Below are 27,504 nucleotides of genomic sequence, written 5' to 3'. Positions count from 1 at the left end.
AGTATTCAGTCAAACTGAACTGAACTGATATCAAATGTATGGACGACCACAACTGCAGCATTTTATCAAACTTTCCTCAACTTTAAGCTTCACTGCTCTGATTTTTTTTTTTAATGAAACATAAAAAAAGCAGAACTTTGCAGCGTTATTTCAACAACTTCCCAACACAATATCCTGACACATGGTGCATATAGATCTTCTTTATATAAATATCTCCAGTATATTCATAAAAGTGAGCCCTAAAGCCTCCAGAAAAAGACAAAAACGGCGAAAATACTGACCGTCTGAATGCTAAATATCGATACTTGGCGTCTATGAATCAATATAATTTTGCCATGCAAAATATGAGGTACTATGCTGTATTGATTTTTTCCCCCACCTATACTGTACATGGGCTAGGACATGGCATATGGACAATATGTTTTCATTAAATTATGCACGTGTGCGACACTCCATATGTGAACAAGGAAAATGTTCCAAATAAATCTACAGAAGCCCTGAGAGGCAAATGAGGAAAAAAAGTCTGATCTAAATGCTGCTCTCTCCTGTGTTTATGGATGAAAAACAGATGGGAAAAAAGGTAATCCTTTGAATTTATTTCCATCTTTGAAATGGATAGGGAAGAAAGTTTTGCCACGTGCTTGCTTCGTGTCCACCTGTTTTACAGATGACGGATGACTACATTAGATGGCTACAACACTCTCCCTGCTGTTATATGAGTGAGTAACTGAACTGCAATCACAATGTATACCCATTTATATTTTTTACATCTCTTATTGAAAAGGTGTGGCGGTTTTATGAGGAATAGCTAAAAGGGGGTTAGCTGGCTCCACAGTCCATTATTTCAAGAGTGGATGTGTGGATTCCTCCTGGACTCGTTCAGCCATCAGGTGTCTTAATCTCACAGTCACTCAGACGCAGAGGTGATGTCATGAATCTGGCTCTAAAACATCAAACATGCAGGATGTGTCATGACAGGAGGAGAGAGAAAAGCAAAGACCCTTTCCTGTACTCTTCCCTTTTGCAACCACACACAAACTGGCACACACACACACACACACATTCTTGTACTTCTATCTTTGTGAGGCCATCATTGGAACAGTGAATACCCTTGCAAGGTTATAATAGTTTTGGTTTTTTCATTAGTTTTAGTTTTTAGTTTTAATTAGGTTGTGAATTTTTGTTTTCAAATTCAGTTAGTTTAAGTTAGTTTTTAGAGTGAATTTGCTAGTTTTAGTTTAGTATTTATTTTTTGAAATCCTTTACTTTTAGTTTAGTTTTTATTAGTTTTAGTTTTTAGTAATGGGGTATTTGTTGGGTGGGAGATTAAAAGAGGTCACAGTAAATTTTCCTTTATTTCCTTTGCCTTATCCATCTTCATTATGTATGAAAAGAGTTGACAAAGACGAAAATGAAAGTTTCAGTTAATTATCTTTTTTTTTTTTAAACTCTCCTTTTTATTTTTATTTCAGTTAACGAAAATGTTTTTTTGATTCTAGTTTTCATTATTTTGTTTCAGTTATTTATAATTACCTTGCCCAACCCAACATTAACTGAATTGTAACCTTAACCCTAAAATAAAGTCTGAAATCTCAAAAAAGCCTTTAAAGAAGTGAGGACCAGCCGAAATGTCCTCACTTTGCAAAAATGTCCTCACTCTGTTGGTTAAAAACGTGTTTCGGTCCTCACTATGTAGGAAGTACAGGAACACACACACACACACACACACACACAACCTGAAACATCTCCCTTAAGCGAGTCATGCCATTAACGGCATACAAATTCCCTTAAGTACACATGTTCTCTGCTGAGAACTCTTTTTAACTATAAGTTGGCTGATGTGCTTCAGTCACAGTCAAGCAAGCTTTACTGGCACGACAAACAGGAAAATAATGTTCGCTTGAGTATAGGAACAGTTACATAACTCTCATGACTATGAAATGGATGATGTAAAATAGCACACATTCCTTAAAAAAAAAGAAGAAGCCCCAAACTGACTCTTGAACTGCTGCACTGCTAAATTTAAAATCTCAACACAAATGAAAAAATATCTACTTTCATAAAAGCACATCCAATAGAGAAGGAATGATTCTCAGCTACACTCTCAGGTGTGTGTTGAAGAGAGAATGTAGAGCAGCAGATATCGAGGTTACACTGGTGCTGGGTCGATTTAAATCAATGGAAGGAATGTGTCACAGTGCCGTCAGCTGCCCTCTAGCTAAGGAGATTAGACCAATACGATTAATGGTCAGTAAGTTGACCTGCAGCTCCACTGTGACGCCACTAGGTAGCACCAATCCTATGTATTCACTGTGGTGGATGGGAGATCTGAAAATGAGCTCACTATGCTGATTACACTGTATTCATTCACTGTGGGTTAAACTGACCCATTTCAAAGTTTAAAAATCTTTTTAAAAAATTGTTTAAAGTATGTTTTCATAAAAAGAAAAAAAAATAAATGTAAAAATCTATTTCATGTAAAACCATTGTATTTTATATGTAGGTATTTCCTGTGTACATAAAATAAGTTTTAATATGCATTTTTTTTAATGAAAAACGAGTGAATTATCCTCATTGAACCATTGAGGTACCTTTCTTCACAATTAAAACAATATATTTCAAACTGCGATTATTATGTCTGATTGCATCATTGTTAAAAAAATATGTTCAAATATAATATTTCAAAAAATATTTTTCTTAATGTAGTCTGTAGAAGATGGTTGATGACTGTAGGACAGGACAGGTCTCTGCAGCTCTGCAGATATTTAACTAAAAATGGTGCTGAGACACATATTTTGCCCGTGACAAATACTACACCTCCTGTGATTTCAACATTGCACTTGTCCAAATTGCAATTTTGATAAGATTCTGATTAATTACACAACAGTAGATAATGCTTCAAAAATGAATGTTCACACACATCTTCAACCCTCAAGGTGAGCACCCAAGATCAGTGTCACCTATTCAGCATCCAACCAAATGTGAAATACGGACACAACCTGCATACTATGCGTTTCTACACTGTCACTGCAGCCAGGAAATAACTGTAACATGTCTCTACACTTTCAATCAATATGCGCTGTGTGTGAGTCTGAGTGTGTGTCTATGTGCTGTGTGTGAGTCTGAGTGTGTGTCTATGTGCTGTGTGTGTGCATGTATGTGTATGTGTCATACAGATGTGTATGTGGGGATGGAGGGGTGGGTATTGTCATTTTTATTTCCTGTTTTTATTCTTATTTTTTGTAAAGCACTTTGTGTTGCATTTATATATATGAAAAGCGCTATATAAATAAAGTTTGATTTGATTTGATTTGATAACTGCCCTGTAGCAACACTCTCAGCCTCTATATAGTATAAATGTGACATGTGTGAGTCCTGAGGCCTCTTTAAGTAGGCACGATTTCTAAATTCAGCGTGCATGCATTTCTTTGATACTTTCACAGTGTTTAAAATACAAGAAAAAAACAGGGAAATCTTTATTTTGACAATATGGGACCTTTCTAGTATGCACACTTTGTCAATTCAAACCTAAAAAGCATGTTAAGAAGGCAGCTGTAGCATTGCTTACAAACTATCATGGTACAACAGGTTGTATCCACTTATCTACTGTATACATAATGACACATCTAAAACCCTAAATCATTTTACAGGAGTACAAACAGAAAAGGCCCGTAGCCTGACTGGTGATTAAAAGTCACAAAGGCAGCAGATGTCTGTCCCAAGATTAGTGTCACCTGTTACTGAACAGGAGATTGTGTCCATATTTCATAAATATGGACACAATCTCCCCTTCTGTGCCTCGGTTATGGTGGTGAATAATGGCTGGAAACGTGTTTTTGCAGAACATTATGGAGTGTACCTTTGGGATGTATCCTTTTATCCTATTTGACATTTGTATGAGTTTTTTAATAGTAATTGTCAAATGTACTTGTAAATGTACTGTAAATGCCTCTAACTTCAAGATTTGGATTTCAGTTCACATGAAGCTAAAAAGAGCTGCGTTATTCGCCCTTTTAATTGTTAAATATGTAAAATAAGTGGTTTGTTTTCTCATGGTCACTATAAAGTGGGTAAATAAAGCTCTGTGATTGCGCCTGACTTGCTTGGTCCCTCGCTTACAATGCAGCAGCCACTGAAAGCCTCTCCAGCTGCTCCTATCTGGCCTCCATCTCCCTCTCTCTTTCTTTCCATCTCTTTCTTGCGTGTTACACACACAAACACACACACAGTAGTAGTATGACTCAATGTCTGTTCAACTGGAGTATGAAAGGATGCTAAGCCCAAGTTAAACGTCTGACCGTGTAGATTGTATTATCACGAACTGCCATCAAATTAGTGTCTAATGAGATTATGAAGAACAAAGCGCCGTGTGAGGTCTGCATTATGTCCGAGTACTGCAGCACACACACACATTAAGCTTGATTCTGTAATATGATGCTCACTGTACACAGACACAGGCATGCAGAGGCATGCACTCACGGCTGGATTCACACTGACGTACAGTGTTGGGAATTAAGAAAGCTTAGTGGATACGGGTGGACTCGCTGCCAGCACATTTCTAAAATAAGTCGCAACCTTTTGGTGGCAAAACATCAATCTGCGGTTTGGCGAAGGGTGCCAAAAACCGACAGAGCGGAGTGAAGGAGTAGTAGGACAAACATCATTAATCCCTCTTACAACTGTGCAAGTAAAATATCTGCACACGCACACACACACATATGATGCCTCTGACGGAGACCTGCATGCACAGACAGACAGAGATGCGTCATTCCTGATCTCACAGATAGGAACCCTCTGGTTTGTTTTTTACGTTCTCCTTAAATCCCTTTACCGTCCACAGCACCTCATCATTCACAGAGTCAGGAGAGGAGAGGCGTCGTGCGGTTGTGGGCGTCGACGTTGAAAAGAACAGACTGTGGGAATGAAAAAAGTTTTGGATACAAACAGACTGCTTCCAGGCCAACACGGAACATATGTGTCCCCTTTTGGTAGCTTGGCCTAATATGCATAATGCCAGTCCACCAAAACAACCCCCACTAATACTTCCTAACGTCGCCCCCACACCCGTCCTCAGCAATCCCCTCTTGGATCCCCTAAAGCTGGTTAAGAGGGGAAAGGAGGGTGTTAGTGAAAAAAGTCGGTCAATGATGATTGACCTCCTACAGACAGCAACAGCGTGTGAACTAAATACTTTTAGACCACCCTTGTTTTCTTCAAGCTACTGTTCATTTTAATGCCTGGTACAACTAAAGGTACATTTGTTTGGGCAAATATAATGATAACAACAAAAATAGCTCATAAGAGTTTAATTTAAGAGCGGATATCTAGACATTTTCCATGGTTTACTTGATGAGGATTTTGGTTATTATCAAGAAATTCAAGAAAACAAGGGTGGTCTAATATTTTTTCCATGACTGCATAGAGCGGAATTCTTTTTTTTTCTTCTTTTTTTTTTAATTCAGCTTGTACAGTCCTACACATTTCATAGTTTTTGTTGGTTATACCACCAAAAAAACAAATAAATAGATACATTTTAAAACATTAAAAAAAATACAATGTACAAGATAAATTATATACAATAATTTAAACATAGTCTATGTGTAGCAAAGAACCAGGGGAGATATAATAGGACCTCATACTTTTTACCTAAAGTCGGTTCTATATGGGTTAATAAACTCAACCCATCCTTTCCAGCATTTTTCAAATATATCACTATTGAGTCTCAAGGTGAGCGTCAATTTTTCCTTTACAAAGATCTCATGCATCTAGGGATGGGTACCTTTCACATTTGAATCGATACGGTACCGATACCCGGTACCTGGGAATCGGTACCGGTACTCAACGGTACCAATTTTCGGTACTTTTGCGTAACATATTTATTTCTCAAAATATAAACTTTAAAAAATATATCAAAACAATATAAAATCCAGGATGAGCAGTGCTTTATTGTTGAGTGAACGTACATTTTGTAACATGAAGGTTGCAGTGTTATCAAAGAATGCAGAGGAGCGCTCTCAGGTGGCAAAGCATGGAGGAGAAGAAAAAAAAGTTGCAAGTGCACGTGTGATTTGTTGTGATGACGTCGTAGCTGTGCGGCGCAGCACCGGTCAGACAGTATTGTGGGCATAGCATGGTTGGAATAAACAAAGTTGAGTCGGGCTGCTCTGTGCACATATCGAGGATGACGCAGGAGTCCGTGGGATTTAATTTCAGCGAGGCAGTTTGGAATAAAGTGGCAGGTAATATTCCTGAGTTGAAGAGCGGAATATTAGCGGAGGACCAGAGATGCAGCAGCTAGCTTCTAGCTGCTAATGAAAAGTCTACGGATGATTGGAGAGAGCAAACGGAGTAAGGAAGGTCTAATCTGGAGGCAGACGAAGGCCAAGCCCGGGTAGAGACATTGGAGAGATAGTAGCTGGCGGCTAGAAGACCTAGAGCCGGCTGTTGGTCTCTGTTCCGCGGTGGAAGAGGGCAGCAGTTAGCGGCCGCGGTGAGCAGACAGGACCAGACGAGGAGGTAAATACATTTAAAAAAATAGTGCGATCGTCAGCACGCTTGTTAATCAAAGACGTTAAATGAAAACAGGTTGAAATCAATGATCAGTTTAAAGTTAACGCCGTAGGTACCGAAACATGGTACCGTTTGATTTTACATGAATCGGTACTCGGTAGTACCGACGGAATTCGGTCGGTACCTATAAAAGTACCGAATTCGGTACCCATCCCTACATGCATCACATTAAACCAATCTGCCAAACCAATATATATATATATATATATATATATATATATATATATATATATATATATATATATATATATATATATATATTCGATAAGCCAAGCTGTTGAGGGTGCATCTTAATTTATATAACTCTTTCCATGCAATCTCTGACCATCCCCCAGTAGTTACTGATCTCAGAACAGTCCCAAAACTATAGCAGAATTCTTAATATATAAACGTATCATATAAATATGATAACTATATAATTTATCATCATTGCAATGTCAACTTAAACAATAAACACATCATGAAAGATGGCGATATTACACTAGTAGTATCAGCAGAAAACTGTTTTTGTTGCATTTTGTCTTCAGGTAATGTGCAACTTTTTTTCCCTTGACAATCAACATATCTGAATTTTGAATATTCATTGACTCCATGATGTCGTGCAGTCTGAAGCTCACTAATCCCCTCATGGTCCAAAGCATAGCAGAACTAGATCTGTATTAAGCATGAAAGGATTGCTCTGAGTCTACCAGTCTCTAACCTCTCTATTGTCTTTTTTCCTTCTTTCTTTCTTAGTTCATGTGTTCTTACATCTCTCTCTCTCTCTCTCTCTCTCTCTCTCTCTCTCGCTCTCTCTCTCTCTGAGTTTCTGATGGAGATGGCTGCATGCAGAGTGGTATAGGGTTGTGTTTGAACTAGAAAACCGCTGTATTCAGCACAAAGCTGCAGCTGTAGGAAGAGAGTGATCTGATTCAGCCCACAGAAACCCGGACAGCTGCGGCGTCCAGCAGCTTAACTCTGCTGAACTAGCACACAGACCCTAAACGTCTCACACAGTCCACATTCATGATATTTCAACTGTTGTACAGATCCCTACACATTCATCCGGCCGTCCACTTTTTAAACCTGCTTATCCCATGCAGGGTCATGGAGGGCTTGAATCAATCCCAGTAAGTACTGGAGGAGAGTGAGACTGGTTGATACCAAGGTTATTAAACTAGAATTTAAAAAATATTTTCATTAACTGAAATAAAAATAAAAACAAGTTGTTTTTTTTTTTTTAAATGATTACTAAGAGGGGAAAGGGGGGTGAAAAAAGTTGGTCAATGAGAATTGACTTCCTACAGACAGTCAACAGCGTGTCAACTAAATACTTGCAATGATATTTTATACAGCCATGGAAAAAAAATTTAGACCACCCTTGTTTTCTTCAAGCTACTGTTCATTTTAATGCCTGGTACAAGTAAAGGTACATTTGTTTGGACAAATATAATGATAATAACAAAAATAGCTCATAAGAGTATAATTTAAGAGATGATATCTATACATTTTCCATGAAAATAAAAATAAAAACGAGAGTTAAAAAAAAAAAAAAGATAACTAATTGAAACTGTATTTTGTAGTTACAAAACTAACTTAAACTAACTAAAATTAAAGTGAAAATGTCCTTCGTTAAGGCAAAGGCAATAAAGGCTACATTTATTGTGACCTTATTGAATTTGCACCTAACAAATACCCCAATAAAAAAAAACTAAAACTAAAACTAAGCATTTTCCCAAAAATAAAAACTAATTAAAACTAGCAAACACACCCTAAAAACTAATTAAAACTAACTGAATTAAAACTAAACCTAATGAAAAAACCAAAACTATTATAACCTTGGTTGATACGAGTACCAGGACAAAGAACTTGCACTGTATATATCAGCAGTGGGCTGATTCACTGTAGTGATGTGTACTTTGTGAATGCATCCAGGAACCTTTCTGTACGTCATCCACCACTTTATCTTTGACAGTGGCTATAGCATTGTTGGCTCCATCCGGACTAATAGAGCAGCGAGGCCTGTTCGTACATCACAGGGTTTGTGAAAGGACGTGGGGGTTTTGCGGAAGAAGTGGGAGGCTATAAAATGTCATAGTTTGCCTGTCACCAAACTCATTCAGCAGCACCTCATCAATGACCTCATGGTTCTGCATTCAATAAGTCGGCACACACAGGGGCCGGCCTTGTGTGTGGGTGAGAAGTGCTGTGTGTGGTGAGTGTGAGTACGTGGTGGTTGAGGAGAGTGTTGGTGACATACGAGTGTAAAAGAGTTGGTTCAGTGTGACGGATGATACAGATGACATCTATGATACAGCAGACAGGCATCACTAATAGGTGCTGAAACAGCTAAAGGGGATTCAATTATTTTATTATTTGCACTTGAGATTTCCCTACTGTGTCATGTCAAAACGTCTCTTAACTCTATGGAGTCTTGGGCTATTTTGTTCATTTTTTAATCCTTTTCATGTCTTTTTGTGTCTTTTTTGGTCATTTTGTGTCTGTTGTTGTGTCTTTATTAGTTATTTTGTGTCTTCTGTGGGGTTTTTTTTGTCATTCTGTCCTCTCATTTTGTGTCTTTTTGGTCATTTAGTGTCTTTTTTGGTCATTTAGTGTGTTTTTTTTTGTAATTTTGTGTGTGTTTTTTTAGTAATTTTGTGTCTTTTTGTGTCTTTTTTGTCATTTTGTGTCTTTTATTGTCATTTTGTGTCTTCTGTGGGGTTTTTTTTTGGTCATTCTGTCTTCTCATTTTGTGTCTTTTTTAATCATTTTGTGTCTTTTTTTAGTCATTTTGTGTCTTTTTTTAGTCATTTTGTGCCTTTTTGTGTCTTTTTTTGGTCTTTTGGTCTTTTTTAGTCCTTTAGTCCAACATAAAATGTGATTTTGAATCTTTTTTTTTAACTTTCCAAACACTATCATGCTCAATAAAAAAATGTAAATGTTGCAAATGTGAAAAAAGGTTGCAAATATAACAAACAAGAGTTCTATAATTTTATACAAAATATATTTGAGCTTGTCTCCAGTTTTACTTGGGATATCATCATCAAACTGAAACTGGCCTCATGGAGTTTACAGCCAGAACTTTAGAGGTAAATTTACAGTAGGGCTCCACGCTGCTTTGTTTTCTAGTCTGGATGTCATGAAGAAGTCATGATTTGGTGCTTTTGGTGACTCCAGAGGGTTAAAGAGACTTATCATCAGATATTTTACTGGAGAAGTTACTGAAAATAATACTGCATCTCCCTGACTTGGTCAGGCGCTAAACCCAACACCACCATTTATATGAAAAATGATCTGACAAAACACAGTGAAATGCAGTGGTGGAAAGTAACTAAGTACTTTTACTCAAATACTGTACTTTACTTGAGTATTTCCATTTTATGTCACTTTATACTTCTACTTCACCACATTTTGAGGCAAATATTGTACTTTTTACTCAACTACATTTAGCTGACAGCTTTAGTTACTTTTCACTCGAGGTTTAACATAAAAAAACACAATAAATTTAGGTGATTAGACAATTTTTAAAATAAACCTCATAACAGTGTATTAAGTAGTCAATATGAGCCCTACCTTGAGAAAATCAAAACGCTGTATACATAAATGCATCAATAATAATAATCTAATATAATATTTGGAATATATATAACAATCTGAGCATAACGAGTACTTTTACTTCTGATACTTTAAGTACATTTTGATGCTGATACTTTTGTACTTTCACTTAAGTACATTTTGAATGCAGGACTACTTACTTGTAGTGGAATCATTTCACAGTGTGGCATTAGTACTTTTACTTAAGTAAGAGATCTGAATATTTTTTCCACCCCTGCTGATATGTCATGAAAATCCCTGATGTCACAAGAAAACAGCTGCCTGTGAATGTCAACCAAAATTATTTTTTGGGGTAATGACACAAACACACACACACCCACAAATGCTGCAAACGCATCCAAATTCACATCTGCACACACGATCAAGCGATGAATGTAATTTTATTTTCAATTACGATTTTGGTTTCCAACGATTGAGTGAACCAAAATCAATGTTTTGGAGTGTTTAGCAGGTTGTGGCAACTCAACATACATATATATATATGTTTTTTTAATTTGGTATAATTCATATACATTGATTATTTCTTTAAACACTTTAAATGTTTAGCATTTTTCAGTTTGTGAACATGCATTATAACTGTTATAACATCATAACTAGTAGTTCCTTAATTATTTTTATACAACTTTTTTTTTTTACTTTTTTTTATCTAGATAGTGTATTTAAATCTGTGGCATGGTCCCTTGACCTCTGACTTTAAAATATGAAAATGGGTTCTATAGTTCTATTTTTTTAAATACCTGTAAAAATATCCATAATTACAATCTTCTGTCTGAAGACAAAGAAGAAGACGATTAATAACAGCAAATTGTGTGATAAATTTGAACATTTTTCTTAACTGACAGCCCCAAATCATACATTATATTTTATTTATTTATGGATTTTTTTTTACATGAATTGTTTACTTGTCTTTCAGTTGAATTATATTTAAAGTTCAAGAAAAATCCAATGTGAAAAAGACGTGATTTGACGCCCTAACACACTTAACTTACTGCCACAAAAAGATAAACACTTGCACTTTTTCTAAAAGAATCACAATCTAATTTATTTTCTGTGCAGTGAGAAATACACCTCCATTATAAAACAATGCAACAAAGCCTTTCATCATCTCACACCCTTTAATTTTCCATAACACCTGCTGAAACTGCTCCCTGTTTATCTGTCATCCGTGTTCGTTTAAAGCTGCGTGACAGTAACACGACTATAATCAAAGGAAAGTGTAGAGGTCTACCTCTTCGTCATCGCTGGGCAGCCGTTGGTAGTCAGACTCTGACGTCTCCTGCAGCCTCTGGTAATCTGCCGTCTCCCCCATTGTGGGGCTCCGACACCCGGCCGGTACCTGCCCGGGGCTACGTGTCCTCACAGTCCTCAAATAGCCACAGCTCCAGTCAGTGAGAAACCCACGCACTTAATCAGTCAGTCGGTCAGTCAGCCCGCCTCGAGGTCTGTGCTGTCATTAGGAAGACAAGTACAGGATTCTGCATGTCATTCACTGTGCAGCACTGCATCGTTTCAGATATATCACCATAGGACTAACTGCTGCTGCTGTGTACCTCCAATACTCCCACCTTCATTGTCTCCCTCATTTAGGTTGAGTCAGCTTTCCTTGCAAATGGCCGGACAATGAGTTCCTCATGATCACACAGTGATAGCAGGGCTGTGTTCAGTCTGTAAAAACACAGGTGCTTATCTTTATGGAAATAGCTTTTTTAGTAATGCATTCCTCTGGCAAGCTGCAGAATCAACATAGCTCCTATTTTTGCATTGTTGTGGGCAGGCAGGGATTCTTCTTCTTCTGATGAAAAACAGAATTTGCTTCTTTATAAGACAGCACAGTCTGTCCTCTTCACATGCCACTGGCTTGAATCTTCAGAGAGCATCCGAGGTGTTAAAATGATCTGTCCAAATTAACTTACTGCTTGTTATTGTCCACCGAGACGAGGAAATCCCATGTGCAGGAGCTGCTGCAGCCAGGGTGGAGCGTTGGGATGATGCAGCCAAGGTGTGGCATTGGAGGTGACAAATCCAGCAGGCTCTATTTCTGTCGTCCCATCATACGCCACGGCAATAACCTCTACCCTCAATCTGTCTCACGCTCCACCTCGCTCTCCATGCTCATCTCTGCTGTCTCTCTCTCCAAACTGCTCTTGTTGCCTTAGTGCTGATGCATGCTCTTCATATCCACCAATGTCTCTCTCCCTCTATCTCTCTCTCTCTCTCTCTCTCTCTCTGTTTCTATTTCTGTGCCCCAGGCACCTCACTGGCCAGCTTACCTCCTCTCACTCATCACCAGCAGTGAAATATCACAGCAGCGAAGAGGTACAGGAGCCGTTTTCCATTTTTTCATTCTTATTTCATCCTTTGTGTGTGTGTGTGTGTGTGTGTGTGTGTTTTTTGCCCCCACAGATCTTGAGCAGCTGTCCAATCGGACTGGCAGCTCAGCTCTGACGACCACGGCTAAAGTCCGGGAGGATTTTTTAACGCCGCTTTGTCCTAAATGGACTTCCTGATTGCTCCGTCGATGCCTAATCCCTCGCTGTTGTTGTTATTGTTTTTCCTCTCCTCTCCTCCTTTCAGTCCCTCACCCTCTAACCCGCTTTCCGCACCCCTTCACTTGATTTTCTTTTTTTTTTTTTTTCTCCATTTCATCCCCGGCTCGATGATTTGGTGAGTGGTCGCCTCCTCTATTACCGTGGCAACATCAACCCATCCCACCTCCTCCCTGCTCTCCTGTGTCCTGTAGTCACGGCGATCCAGTCAGCGGTGGTCCTGAGAGAAGCAGCCAATGACGGCGAGGCGGGCCGACGGGGGAGGGAGGGGGAGGAGAGACGATGGCGAGGGGCGGGGGAGCCCTAATGAGCAGAGTTAATCCTCCCTCTGAGAGGGAGAAAAACACGGCCATGCTGCTTTGTGTGTGTGTGTGTGTGTGTGTGTGTGTGTGTGTGTGTGTGTGTGTGTGTGTGTCAAAAGCACCTCTCCACTATAGGGAGGGTATCCAGGCCATCTGGATCCTTGCTGAGTGGACATCTGGATGCAGGGGAAAATAGTATAAAAGAACAATGTGTGTGTGTGTGTGTGTGTGTGTGTGTGTGTGTGTGTGTATGAGAAACTACCTCCTGGTCTTTCCCAACTTGTAGTGTGACTAACAATGCTGCAGTCCCAGCACTGATGCCAAATCTTTAACACATCTAAATGACAGCAGTGCTCGTTGACTCATACGTCTTCCTTTCCACCCCTCAGTCCATGTCGCTCTTTATCTTCCATCTTTCCATCCTAAACACTCCCTGTCTTCCCCATTTCCCTTCTCTCATCTCGTGTATGCCTCTCCTTTCATTCACCTCTTTCTTCTCCCTCTCTCTGACTCCATTGCAGCCCTGTTGATGTCCTCGGGCCGGTTATTCGCAGCCCGCTGAGCAACATTCACTTTTTGCTCTCATTCCTCCGCCTCTCCTCTCCTCTCCTCTGCTCTCCTCTGCTCTGTTGTTGAATCTGCTTCTCTGGAGGCCGGCTGTCACACATGTGAGCTGCACGCAATGTTGCACGGTAAATACACAAACATGCACGCACCTCCACACAAAGGCTAATAAACACACACACATCAGCGAACAAATATTTCACTGTGCATGCATTCAGACACAATGTACGGCAACATAGAGGCCTTAATGTCTGCAGTTTTAACACTGAAAATAAATACATATCTATACATTATGTTGGGAATTTATTTGATAATGATAGTGGAGAAAGACAGGAGATGTGGGAAAAGATAACAAGGAAATACGTGCAGCAAACAATCCAGCTAGCCGGGAATGGAACCGGGGTCTATCAGGTTGCAACATACCTAGACATTCTGAAGGATTTGTAAGCAATGGTGATGAAATCCCTCCTTCCATATAGGAGCCATACATGAACCAGTTATGGGCTGACCCCTCCTTTTCTCTCCCCATATATAAGGGGGCATTTTCATATACATCTCTATTAGAGGGGAGACTTAGCTGAGGTAATCAATTGGTGTATTGGTAAAGCAAAACAACCGATTTAGTAAATAAACGTTGACATATATCAGGGTTCCTTAAATTCTAAAGCACTTTTCAAGGCTTTTCCAGGACCTAACAGCTGTGGTATTTCTTGCATGCAGTAAACGCTTTACACTATACAGTATGACGATTTACAGAATTACTCAAAATTAAGTAATTTGTGATACGTTTGGATGCAAAACTGGCTTCTGACACTTCCATTCTGTCAATTTATCCTTATCTTTCCATGCATGTCGTCAAGTCCATTGTAGTAGTAACTGAATGAACAGTCAGACAATATCAACAAACAAAGACTCATCACAATCCAGCAGGTTAACAGACAGCCCCTCTGCCACTGGGCGCTTTAAGCCCACATACTGCCAACGCATTTGTATTAATACACATACCTGTTAAATCAAGACTCCAAATAGTTTCTTTTCCAGTATAGTTGTCATTGGATCATTATCTCTTATACATGCTCATACACTCAAATACAATTATCTACCTTTATACACACCGATGTTTTTAGTTCTGACTTTTTTGTGTGTGTGTGTGCTATAAATGGCACTTGTATTGCTTTCTTTTTTGTTGTTATTTGTTGTTGCTTTCTCTCATTGTTGTTGTTGATTTACTTTTGATTTTTTGTATATTTCTTGAGGAGGTGCTTCTTATAAGCCCATATAGGGTTTTTTAACCTCTCACGCACTTACTATTCTTGTTTCATTCCTGTTGGTAATTGTCCTTTCTTATGGTGCAATTAAATAAAATAAATAAAACACTGCAGGCACACATCCTTTTCAAACTCCCCCAACTCATGCTGGACATGTGCAGGGATGGACATAATACAAAGCAACACCTGTACAATATGAGATAACATTTTCATTCCAGAGAGGTGGTTTTGGACACTTAATATAGTCTTTGTGTGTAGAACTTTCCAGCAGGTGTCTCACTTTTTGGTTTTGGTTTCATTTACATACTAGTCAGGACTGGTACGCCTTGCCGATGAGTAGCTGCAGACTAGCATGGTTGATGTTTAAATATCATATGAATGAGTGTATAATTTCATTCATTAATTCTGGGTTTTGTGTTTATGTTTGCATTACAGGTTTACAACCTAATCAACATCACTGTTTACTTTTCTAATTAACGGCACTAATAAGCTAACGAGCGGTAGGCTATCGTAGTGTAACATCTACCCAGTGTGTGGATGCTTATTGTGTATTCTGAGAAAATAAAAATCATAAAAGTGACTGGAGTTGTATCCGCCGTACCTTTCCCGATAACCCTTCCAGAGGGGAGTTTATTAAACTATAGAAGATAGATTAGTAAAAATCTGGACATTGTGTAACTCTGCACAAACAAACACAATCTGAGCCTACAGCATTAAATGGATAAGAGAGAGAGGAGCACAGTTCCACAGAGAGAGATAGTGGAGAAAAGGAGCAGTAGGGGAGAGACTGCAAGACAGGCAGAGAGGGGACATCCCGGCCAATTGAGGCCATGATAAATGGAGCAGTTCTGAGCTGTGGTGTCATGTGGGGTTACTGCTGCCCACCGCCTCCTCCTGATGAAGTTAACACGCTCCATTACAGGCTGTATGGTGGTTTGGTACGACCAGAGGACAAGGATGGATCGTATAAAAACAAATCATGTGGTCATTCATATTTGCTCCCTAAATTTTAGTAAAAAGTAAGAAAAGACAAAAGGAGAAAACATGAGATGGGTTCCCTTTTCTGAATTAAAGAAAAAGAAATGCTCAATATTACAGCATTAGGGAATACTACAAAAGGTATGTCAACATGTTTCTGACTCACTGAGCTTCGATATTTTGTATATCTTACGTAACTGTATTAAATATTTTGTATACAGAGTTGTATGCACTATGTTTGTGCTCAGATAGGATGACTTTCAGTATTTGTCTTCTATCCCTATATATATATATATATATATTTATATTCCACTAATGTGCAATATCTGTGCAATACCAAATTACATTCTGGAAAAACTCTACGTAATATTAACCCTTACGCTAAATAGCAGCCATGTTTGTATCTTGTGTATATAATGTATGTTTATTTGTGTATGAATATAATGTCCTATTTTCTTTATTTTTATATCTTTTATATCTTTATAACTTCTGTATCTTTGCTGCTGTCACAACTGAATTTCCTCACCGCGAGATGAAGTCTTATATTATCTTACCTTATCTTTTAAAATTCTTCTCAAAACCCACCTTTTCTAGATGCTGATTTTATGTGTATCTTATTGAACTTCATTTTCAATTTGTTATGTATTTTGTTTTAATTTTATTGAGTTGTTTTTATTTATCCTCCCTCTGTAGTTGGTTTAAAGCGCTTTATAAATAAAGTTGGATTGGATTGGATCTTATCTTATCTTAGAATAAACCCAATACAACCGAAGTGGCTGCCCCAGTTTTACTTCAGTCAAAATATCTTCCACAATTATTTTCCAAGAAATTCTGATTCATTTATTAATCCTGTCTAATTTTCCTCAGAGTCGCCCTTCAAGTCAAAGTGTAAAATATTGCAAAATTCCAGTCATTTGACTGAATTCCTTTTCAATAGGATAGTGAGAAATCCATCCATCATATATGTGATATGAAGAGTGCTACTGAATGCAGTGCATGGCTACACCTCAATTAAATGGACATACTTTTAACCAAAACATGCTTTTAAATATATATGCATCATCCCCAAACAAGTTCAGTATTAAAAAGGTATGATTTTTCGTTCTAAAACTGTGTAAAAATTCTAAAATTACGGAGCCTAAAATTTACCTTTTCTTCTTCTTCTAGTTCTTAAATAAACTGTATATATATATGCAACCAAAAAAAGACCTACATAAAACATCATTTGATGTCATAATAATCTCATTTTGGGCTGAAAAAAGTATAATTACCTCCCAGTTTTATATTTATTAATGGGCACGATAAGATAAGATATGATAAGATAAGATAAGATAAGATAAGATAAGATAAGATAAGATAAGATAAGATAAGATAAGATAAGATAAGACAATATGTTAAGTTAAGTTAAGTTAAGTTAAGTTAAGTTAAGTTAAGTTAAGTTAAGTTAAGTTAAGTTAAGTTAAGTTAAGTTAAGTTTAGTTTAGTTTAGTTTAGTTTAGTTAAGATAAGATAAGACTTTATTTATCCTGAAGGAAATTCTGGTTCCAGATTGCTCCAAAGTTACAAAAACAATCACAATAAAGGATAATATAAGAAAGAAACAATGAACAAAATAGGCTAACAATAACAATATATAATATAAATATAACAATATAAAATAAAAAGTGTCTAAGAAGTAAAGTGCAGATGACATAGAACTCTTTATTCACCTGTTAGCTCCACACCTTCACCTCTGACCTTGCTGCTTCCACTAACCGCCACATTTCACAAACTCTCCTACCAAAAACCTGGAAAAGCCCTTTAATGACCAAGTGCTGAGGCTCCAACCTTTGACCCCAGAATCTTCATCTGTCAGCCATGGTGTGTCAGGGGGAAGGTAAAGCCGAGCCTGTTAAAACATGCGAACGCCTTCTCTGTCCCGTGATGGAGAGTGAGGAGAAGCAGAGCAGACATGCTGTGGGTGTAATGGTACCGTGTTCCCAGCCCAAACATCGCAGGCCGTTTAAAAGCCGCCTTTAAGAGACCATTTAGAGTCCTTAAAGACTAAAAGGACTGTGACTCGTGGGTCCCTCCTGTCTCTTTACGACTGTTGGTGGGTCGGCAGCAGACTCTGGGGGCAGCAGTAAGCTTTTGAACAGGAGCTGGATGAAATCCCTGATGTCTACTACTGATGTGGGGCTCACAGGGTGGAAATATAATCAGGGGAAGAACTGGACAGTGCAGAAGAAGACGTTATGGTGTGTGTGTGTGTGTGTGTGTGTGTGTGTGTGTGTGTGTGTGTGTGTGTCAGAGTGAGTCACATGTGAGTGTCCCACCTCCATAGAAAGTAGAGAATTTTCTTTGGACCGCCTTTAACAATATTAATATATATAACAATATATAATAATTGGATAACTTAAGGACTTATTAACATAATTCAATCTGTGGGAAGATTCTTTCAAATTAACTAATTAACCAAATAGTCTAAAAACCTCTAAATATTTATTATGGCTATATTTTAAAGAAATCATAATTAACTGTGGTCACATTAGATTTATTTATTTATATATTTTTATTTAATTGACTATATGATTTAATATTTGACCAAATAATAAATACATTGATAAAAAGAAAGTGATGATTATTAGTAGTCTCAGTATATCAGTTCTGTTAAGGATGGGACTACACTGGGGGGGAAAATCTAATAATAAAGTTAAAATAAATAAATAAAGTTTATCAGGACATTATACAATATGAAGATTTACTGCTTTTATGTCAGTCACTAATCTTTGGTCAGACGTGGGGAAAAAAACCCTCCTCTGCAACTTCTCAGAAACTGTGAGAGACACTTTTTTAGTAAATGTTAACTTAATTGATTAATCAATGGATAAGTAATTAATTGATTAATGCAAAAAAAAAAAAAAGATTAGCAGAAGTAATCTCATGCATATGGTAGTGTGTTCTTCATGACAGTTGTACTTAAATAAGATGAAAATAAAATCACAATATATCACCTTGCTAATTGTATCACAGTATATTGCAAAATCCTTGCATATACATAGACCTATTCATATGTAATGCATATGACATCATCAGGGTTATTTTTTCCTATTTGACAGAGCTGCTACAGAGCTAAAGAAGACATTATACAATTGTTTTCACAAGCTCCCAGGACTCCAGATGACTAGTAAACTGCGATTTATGTAACAAATAAGTGGAGTTTCCCTCAAACCATGAGGCTGTAACTTAAATTATCCAAGTAAACGAGACTGAGCAGATCCGTCACACTGCCCAAGTCCTACTCTCCAACAACCCACTCCTCACTTTCTATACAAAATATTGTAATTTTGCCAACACATACTTTTTACTGGTAAAGAAAAATCAACTATTGTCAGTGGTGAAAAAAGTATTCAGATCCCTTACTTCCCTAATTGCCACTTCCCCTTAAAATACTAATACCACACTGTGACATAACTCCAAGTCCTGCATTCAAAACTTACTGAAGTAAAAGTACAAAAGTATGAGTATCAAAATGTACTTAGAGTATCACAAGTAAAATGACTTGTTATGCAGAATGGACCCACTCAGACCTTTTGATTTTGTAAAGACAGGGCACATTTTAACTACTTATATACTGTTATGAGTTATCATTTAAGAACAAATATCTAATCACTTTAAATGTATCATGTTTTTCATGTTAAATCTTGACCCAAAAAGTAACTAAAGCCGTCAGCTAAATGTAGTGGAGTAAAAACTACAATATTTGCCTCCAAGTGTAGTGGAGAAGTATAAAGTTACATAAAATTAAAACACTCAAGAAAAGTGCAAGTACCTCAAAATTGTACTTAAGTACAGTAATTGAGTAAATATACTTAGCTATATTCCACCACTGACAACTGTAATATTTAAGAATAATGTATAACCTACAGCAGTCATTCTTCTACACATCAAAAGTCAATTTCTTGAGCTTTATCTGAACTGAGAATGGGTAACAGACCTGTTTCTGGTGGAACTCCAAATTAATCCTTTTGACAGCCAATTTGGGGCCCCAACACTGACAATCAGCCATGTGCATGAAATATTTCTTCTTATAGGTCATGGTGGCAACACCCACCCACAAATTGTGGTCTGAGATCAAATCTTGTTGACTTAGGCGATGACTTCACCTCACTGAGGGTGAACAGAGACGTTAAGATTGACCGGTGACTCTGCTACTGTGCTGAGGTCAGTGCTCCTGGGAAAATGTTGACACAGTAAGAAACGTCATCAGCCAGCGAGGGGGCTGACGTAGCTGTGGTCAGGGTGTGGACTGTGGAGAAATGGTGAAGTAGCTCCTTCATCCTTCATTTATCTTCAACACGACAGCAGTGGGCTGCACCCTCACTGTTGATCCACGTGCTTTCAGTCAAATAAACCTCTTTTATCTCTTCCTAAATCCGCACCATATGCTGAAAAACCCCTTTGTAGGATTTTCAAGTACAAACGTGATGTTTCTGAAAATACTGTTTATCATAAAATCTGCATTGTTTTAGTGAAAAAGAGCATTACATTTTTTTTAAACTAAGATTATCTTTGAAAAATGTTCCCAAAAGTCTGAGAGGAGTGTATAAAATAGGGCTGCACCTCAGAAGATAAGTTACTTCACTTATTTAATCTGAATAACTAATGTATCAAGCTAAAATGCAACACCTTCCAGCTAGGGGTGGGCGATATGGGCAAAATGTTTTTATTTTTTTTTAATTATCTGATAACGATAATCTGAGGATATCCTTTAAAATGTGATTTCTTTACCAAAAAAAACTGTTAAAATTCTTCTTGCTCTTGAGGTAAACTCCAAGCATTTAAGCATGAGCAAATAAGTGGCACATTATCATTTCTTAATATTGTTAACACTTTCATGCACCTCTCCTCCACCGTCTATGCCCCTTTCGTATGATTTCTTTTTGAGATATTATAAAACGTTAATGATATCATCGTGGACGATATATATCGCCCACTTCTACTTCCAGCTCCTCATGATATGATTCAATTGAAAGATGCTAAATTATTGTATTTGTTCATTTAAAGACGAAAGTTTCCTTATGGTTAGGCTCAGAACCAAAATAAATGCATGTTAATACCAGATGTTTTTCACTTCACACAACCACCGTAGTCTCAGTTAGCTACCTGTTAGCAACCGCTAACAGACAGCCCCTCTGCTGTAATTGACTCTTAGGGCCTTGGGACTTGGTGAGCATAAAGACAAATTGCTCTACTTTATTAGATTTTCTCGACAACCCTTTATCTGATCTGCATCACACTTGGCAGTTATATTGCTGACTGAGGACCCAAATCCAATGTCAAGTGTGAAATCTATAGGACATATTGATTAGCAGTGTGTTATGTACACACTGAAGTGTATTAAGAAGGGACCCCTATTAATTGTTAAACATATGCTGGATACAGGTCGCTCTCCTTCGAACACTACAGTACATTCAAGCAAACATGATTAAAGAGACCAAAGAGAACGTAGATGTTTCATTGTAGCATACATTTGAAGCAACAGCCATGAAACTTTTGGACTGCCAGACTCAAGGAAGTGCAGGGTCGATTAGGAAGTAGTTTGGATTAGGGATGGGCGTTTGGAAGAAACCTGCCACTCCAGCAATTAATCGATTAATTTGCCCATGCATTCATGGGCAAAATAAAAGATGTACATACAGTACTATGCAAAAGCCTGTTTTGATAACGGACGCTTTTATTTTGAAAGGACGAAAAGAGACTTCCTGACGATCGTAAAACTAACTCACGTGAGGTGATTCTGTAAAGATAATATCAAGGAGTTCAATGTTTTATGTTTATGTTTTAGCCCTTGAAGAGATCAAATTAAACCAATAATTCATGCTAACAAGGTTTGATACAGTAAGCTAGTTTTGCTCAAATTAATCCTCTTGTATTTCTGTGAATTTTATAATTGTTATTGCAACTTTCAATTTGCAAACTGTAGCTTTATCCAACTTAATTCTCAGCTCATTGGCTTATTGACGTACAGCCACAGAACTGAACGCTCTGCCATGTTTCAGTTCAGTGATACTGATACGCAGTCAGAGATAAAATTGAAATTAAAAAATACACAGATCAATTGAAAATTCAACAAATTCTTAACGACCATTAATTGATCATAGATTAATTATTCCCATACCTGGTTTTCAAGAAAGTGGCAATCAGCGCGTTTGAACAGTCACATGTTCTAGTGGATTAATAAAAAGTATCACATTCTGACTTTGATCATCTGCTTTTTATCAAGAGTAAAGAAAGACCGTGTAAAGCTGTGGATGCGGTTGAAAGATCACTCGTCCCCATGTTCAGCACACTCAGTTAGGATCAATCATGGTTGGGCACAGAGTCAAACCCCCTAATGACTTCCATCTACTGTACAACACACGAGACTTCATACAGAGTTGTCAGGAGAAATATTATCCAAAACAAATCCTCTATCATCACCCTTTTCCCAGAAAGATTTCCACTTCTGCTGAATGAGAGGCTCACAGGCACGCTGAACAAATCCGCCGTGGACAGAGGTGTGTGTGAGGGGGATAAGCGAGAGAATACATGTGTGTGTTTGTGTGAATGTGACAGAGGGTGAGAGATAGATAGACCTCCATGCTATATAATCCTCAGCTCTCATGCTGTCTTTCTAGGAAGTGTTGAAGGGGGCACGTGAGTGTGTGTGGTGTTGGCTTTCCCTGGTCCCTCCAGGCTAAACAGGTGGGATTTAAGAGGGTGATCTAAAGCCTGCGGGGCAACACTGAGCCATGCAGGGAAGCAGAGAACAGGATTAGGGGGACAGGAGGCCGGGACGAGGGTCCCACTGTCTCGCTTAATCTGTGTGTGCGGTGGTGCCAAGGTCACAGGTGATGAGGTATGCAAATCATCAGGAGCCAAAGCTCTCTGTGTTTCACTGCCATCTGGGTGCCTGGTCATGCATCATGCCAGGGGCTTTGTGTGTGTGTGTGTGTGTGTGTGTGTGTGTGTGTGTGTGTGTGTGTGTGTGTGTGTGTGTGTGTGTGTGTGTGTGTGTGTGTGTGTGTGGTGACATTGAAGTGACACTGAACATACTGACTCATTCACACCCTCAGCTCACATGCCAACCCCTGCTGTCCCTGAATCAAAGCACATCTCACATACGGTTCCTTCAGTTCAAACTGTGTACTGTGATCCAGTGCTGGACAACAATACCGATATTATTATTTCTTATCATAATGATTACAGGTGGGAATCAGCACAGGCCACACGATACGATTTTATCCCGATACTTGAGTCATTATATGATAAATTGTGATTTAGCTGTTTTACTGTATTTCGTGTCCACAAAATTAAATTCAATCAAGAATTGTTTTGTCAAATAAGAGAAAATTCTCAGTGTATTCATCTCACTTCAGTCTTTTTATTTCTTCACAATGAGAGTCAAACCCACAGACTGACCAACAAAGTATTCAGTCAAACTGAACGGAACTTATATCAAACATGTATGGACGACAACAACTGCAGCATTTTATCAAACTTTCCTCAACTTTAAGCTTCACTGCTCTGAATATTAAAAAAACATTAAAAACATTTTTTTTTAAAGTATAACTTTGCAGCATTATTTCATCACCTTCCCGATATGATATCCTGATGCACATGGTACCTACAGATTCCTTAGATATTCTAGTTTGTTTAGTTGATACCAGTATCTCCAGTATATTCCTAAAAGTGCCCGCTGCCGCCTCCGAAAAAAATGACAAAAATACTGACGGGCTGTCAGAACGCTAAATATCGATATTATCGCGATACTATACTGTCCACAGGACAAAGAGATGGGATGATCCAGGAAAAAGAAAAAGAAATTACACAAATAGTGTAATGCCACACTAAAGCATCCCAACTTGCAATACACATGTCACGTTACAAAATATTATCTAATGCAATCACTAATCTGAGCTGGCTAACATTCAAGCAGCAGAATACATGAGGATAACTCTTCAGTTACAATCATTACATGAAGTGTTTGACTGTTGACTGTAAACAATATCTAATCTAACAATCAATATGTAGCCCAGTAACTAATTGTCACTCAGTGATAAATATAGATTTTTTTTTAATTAGCTTGATTGGATTCTAGAGTTGACCCCCTTCTAAAGCAAGAATAATATTGAGGAAAAAAGCAGTTCCATTTGGCCGAATGAACAAAATTCAAAGCCACAGTTCTCAACTGAACCTGAACTCTGTGAATAATGATGCGTTTTCTGATGAATTTGGAAATATTTGCTGTCATCATTTCTTCATCTGGTCACAAGGGGGCAGCCTGAGGCAGTGAGAGGAAAAAGAAGCAGCTGATATGCATGTTTATGAAGCAGCTACTCAAGCCCAAATCTAATTCTTCTTCCCTGTTCTATGCAACTCAAAACCTTCTTCTTCATTAAAGACACTGTGGGCATTAAGTCAAACTTTAATTTAATATTATTAAAGTAAAACATGTTTAAAATACTGAATTGGACAGATTTCTCAGTGTGTGGTCCTAAATGTGTCTGCAGATAGAAATAAAGAGATGACATGGCTTATAACAAAGTCTAAATCAAGAGGTGGAGGTGGAGGACAGGGACATTTCAAACCACACTGCCGACATCACCAATAACTTGCAATCTATATTTAGTTAAATATTCTGAAATTATTGAAAAATCCAATGAATTATTCAGAAGTTATTCAGCGGGGATGAGAAAAGGTTGCAGACTGCTCAAACTGATGCCAGGTTACATGTTAATAATTTCCCTCTGCAGCTTCTTCGTACATAATCTCTTCTATTTTTGGAAAAAGCAGACGTCCCTCCCAATGACTGATGTCTGCATGCAGAAGTCAGCGGTTTATCATTCTGCTTAATGATTTCTATCCACCTTCTCACCATGGCATCACAAACACCCTGACAGGTGGTATTTATGGACTAGAACATAACAACATACATGAGAAACTGTGTGTCACACAAAATAAAAAGTAAAAATCTTCACCAATGTATCACCTACCATTACAATTAGTTACAAAATATGTCCAGTCACAAACTTAAAAGAATGCGAGACTTTCAATATTTTAGTGCACAATTCTGAAAATTAAAAAAATGTTGAATATGTTTTTCTTTTCAACAGAAGTAAAGTCTGTATGTGTGTGTGTGTGTGTGCGCGCATGCGTGTGTGTGTGTGTGTGTGTGTGTGCGTGTGTGTGTGGGTGGTGATGTGGGCTCTGTCACAGATCTGCAAGAGAGACTGCAAAATTGCATCATCACAATCTACGGTTGTGTATGTGTATGTGTGTGTGTATGTGTGTGTGTGTGTGTGTGTGTGTGTATGTGCCCCTAGTCAATATGTAAGCTGCTCTTCCGGTCCCCTCTGCCCACAAGCAGTCAGTGATTGTGCAGAGTAACAACAGATAAGAGTGACAACAATACACAATGTACCCTGTGGCCCTGTGGCCCAGTGTGTGTGTGTGTGTGTCTGTGTGTGTGTGTATGAGAGAGAGAGAGAAACAGAAAGAGAGAGAGAGAGAGACTAAAGAGATAAGGAACAATAATGCATGTTCGTCAACAAACTGATGCAACTCTTTGCTGCAGAAACGCACATTGAAACACAATATTATGGTGAAGGAAAACAACAAACTGAACTGAACACACACACAGGGGATATCGGGGCTAAAACAATATTGATCCACAGGTGCCATCAGTGGGACTGTTCTGTCTCCATCATGATTTGTTTCTTAACATTATTAATATCAAGACAACACGGCCTGCTAAGAAGAAATGCCACTGTGCTGCAAGGTGTTTAAACCCCTGAACTTGTTTTTACAGTGTGACCCATGTATGCACTAGAGGGAAATTCTGGTATCCTTCAGTCTTATATCTTTGTCCATTATGACTACTGATCATGATAACCAATAGAGGTGGGGGAAAAAAATCGATAAAGCATGGTATCGCAATATAATATTGATTCATGGCCGGCAAGTATCGATATTTAGCGCTCCAACGACCATCAGAATTTTTGTTGTTTTTGTTTTTTTCGGAGGCCGTCGTGGGCTCACTTTTAGGAATATACTGGAGATACTGGTATCATATGAAACGAGAAGATCTAAGGAATCTGTAGGCTCCATGTTCGTCATATCGTTTCTGGATGTTGTCGAAATAACGCTGGAAAGTGACGCAGTGATGCTTATAGTTGAGGAAAGTTTGATAAAATGCTGCAGTTGTTGTCGTCCATACATGTTTGATATCAGTTCAGTTCAGTTTGACTGAATACTTTGTTGGTCAGTCTGTGGGTTTGACTCTCATTGTGGAGAAATAAAAAGACTGAAGAGTAGAATTTTCTCTTATTTGACAAAACTCGTTCTTAATTGAATTTAAATTTGTGGACACAAAATGCAGTTAAACAGTTAAATCGCATTCTATTGTATCGCAAAATGCTTCTAATTGAAATAATATCAAATCGTGACTCAAGTATCGAGATAAAATCGTATTGTGGGGCCTCTGCTCAGATCAAAAAAATCGGCAGCACATGGGGATCGGTTAAGACTGACGTCAAAATAAACAGTATCGGTATCGGCCTTAAAAAACCTGTATCGGTCGACCACTACTGTATGTCTGCAACCGATTGTGCGGACAACAATAATCACATGTAAACAATGCTCAGTACTCTGAAGTTATATTCATGCATGCATACCGCTTTATTTATTATAGCAAATCCCTAAAATAAATCTTAAAACATACATTTAATTCATTGGATTAACAATGAACTTTATTGTTAATTCTAATGCCTGGCACAACTAAAGGTACATTTGTTTGGACAAATATAATGATAACAACAAAAACAGCTAATAAGAGTTTAATTTAAGAGCTGATATCTAGACATTTTGCATGGTTTTCTTGATAATGATTTTGGTTTTTATCAAGAAAACCATGGAAATGTCTAGATATCAGCCCTTAAATTAAACTCTTATCAGCTATTTTTGTTGTTATCATTATATTTGTCCAAACAAATGTACCTCTAGTTGTACCAGGCATTAAAATGAACAAGAACTTGAATAAAAATGGTGGTCTAATAATTTTTTCCATTACTGTATGTCTGCAACCGATTGTGCGGACATTAATCACATGTAAACAATGTTCAGTACTCTGAAGTTAAACTTTAAGATGGAAGAGCAGAGCTTGAGTGTAAACCTTTTGGAGAAGCCAGTGGCTGTGAGCTGCCAGTGTTGCAAGGCGATCCATTACAGGGTCACTTCATCAGGAAATCTGATGCGTTAACAACACGGCTAACACACAATACACCAGGAAGCGACGGACAGCACGCCAGTCCTCAGGGGGGCTGGTAATGTAATACCTGTGTGTCTGTGTGGAGGAACAGGAAAAAAGAGAAAGGATAATGGAAAAAAACAGGAGAGGGAAGCCAAAGAAGGAGTGAAAGCGACAGTGAGGACGTGTGACAACTGGTCTGCAGGTAGATTGATTGAGGAGTCAGCAGACGGAGCAGCAGCGGGGGGTGTGGTGTGACAGCCGGATGTAAGTTCAGGGTTAAAATAACACCGTCCTCTCTCTCACACCCACACACACTCATACACTTCGACTCCCAGAGGCTCCCTTTCCTCCGACTTCTCCTCTGTCAGTCTGGGCCCCCGAGGCCCTCCAAGCATTCAGAGACACTCTCC

General features: G+C 38.2%; 1 protein-coding gene across 2 annotated transcripts in view; it reads right to left on the bottom strand.

Annotated features, from left to right (window-relative positions):
• The window catches only part of tnk2b (tyrosine kinase, non-receptor, 2b), a 51,550-nt gene extending 38,492 nt beyond the window's left edge, over window positions 1–13,058 (bottom strand). For both annotated transcript variants that reach the window (XM_059344051.1, XM_059344052.1), the window contains exon 1: window positions 11,393–13,058. In XM_059344051.1, coding sequence (XP_059200034.1) covers window positions 11,393–11,473 — 81 coding nt within the window. In that variant the 5' untranslated portion in view covers window positions 11,474–13,058. The remainder of the gene's footprint in view (window positions 1–11,392) is intronic.
• Between the last annotated feature and the right edge of the window lie 14,446 nt (window positions 13,059–27,504).

The sequence above is a fragment of the Centropristis striata genome, chromosome 11 (assembly GCF_030273125.1).
Source record: "Centropristis striata isolate RG_2023a ecotype Rhode Island chromosome 11, C.striata_1.0, whole genome shotgun sequence".
Taxonomy (NCBI): Eukaryota; Metazoa; Chordata; class Actinopteri; order Perciformes; family Serranidae; genus Centropristis; species Centropristis striata.
The sequence above is the reverse complement of the archived record's forward strand: the minus strand, read 5'-3'. Positions and strand labels throughout refer to the sequence as shown.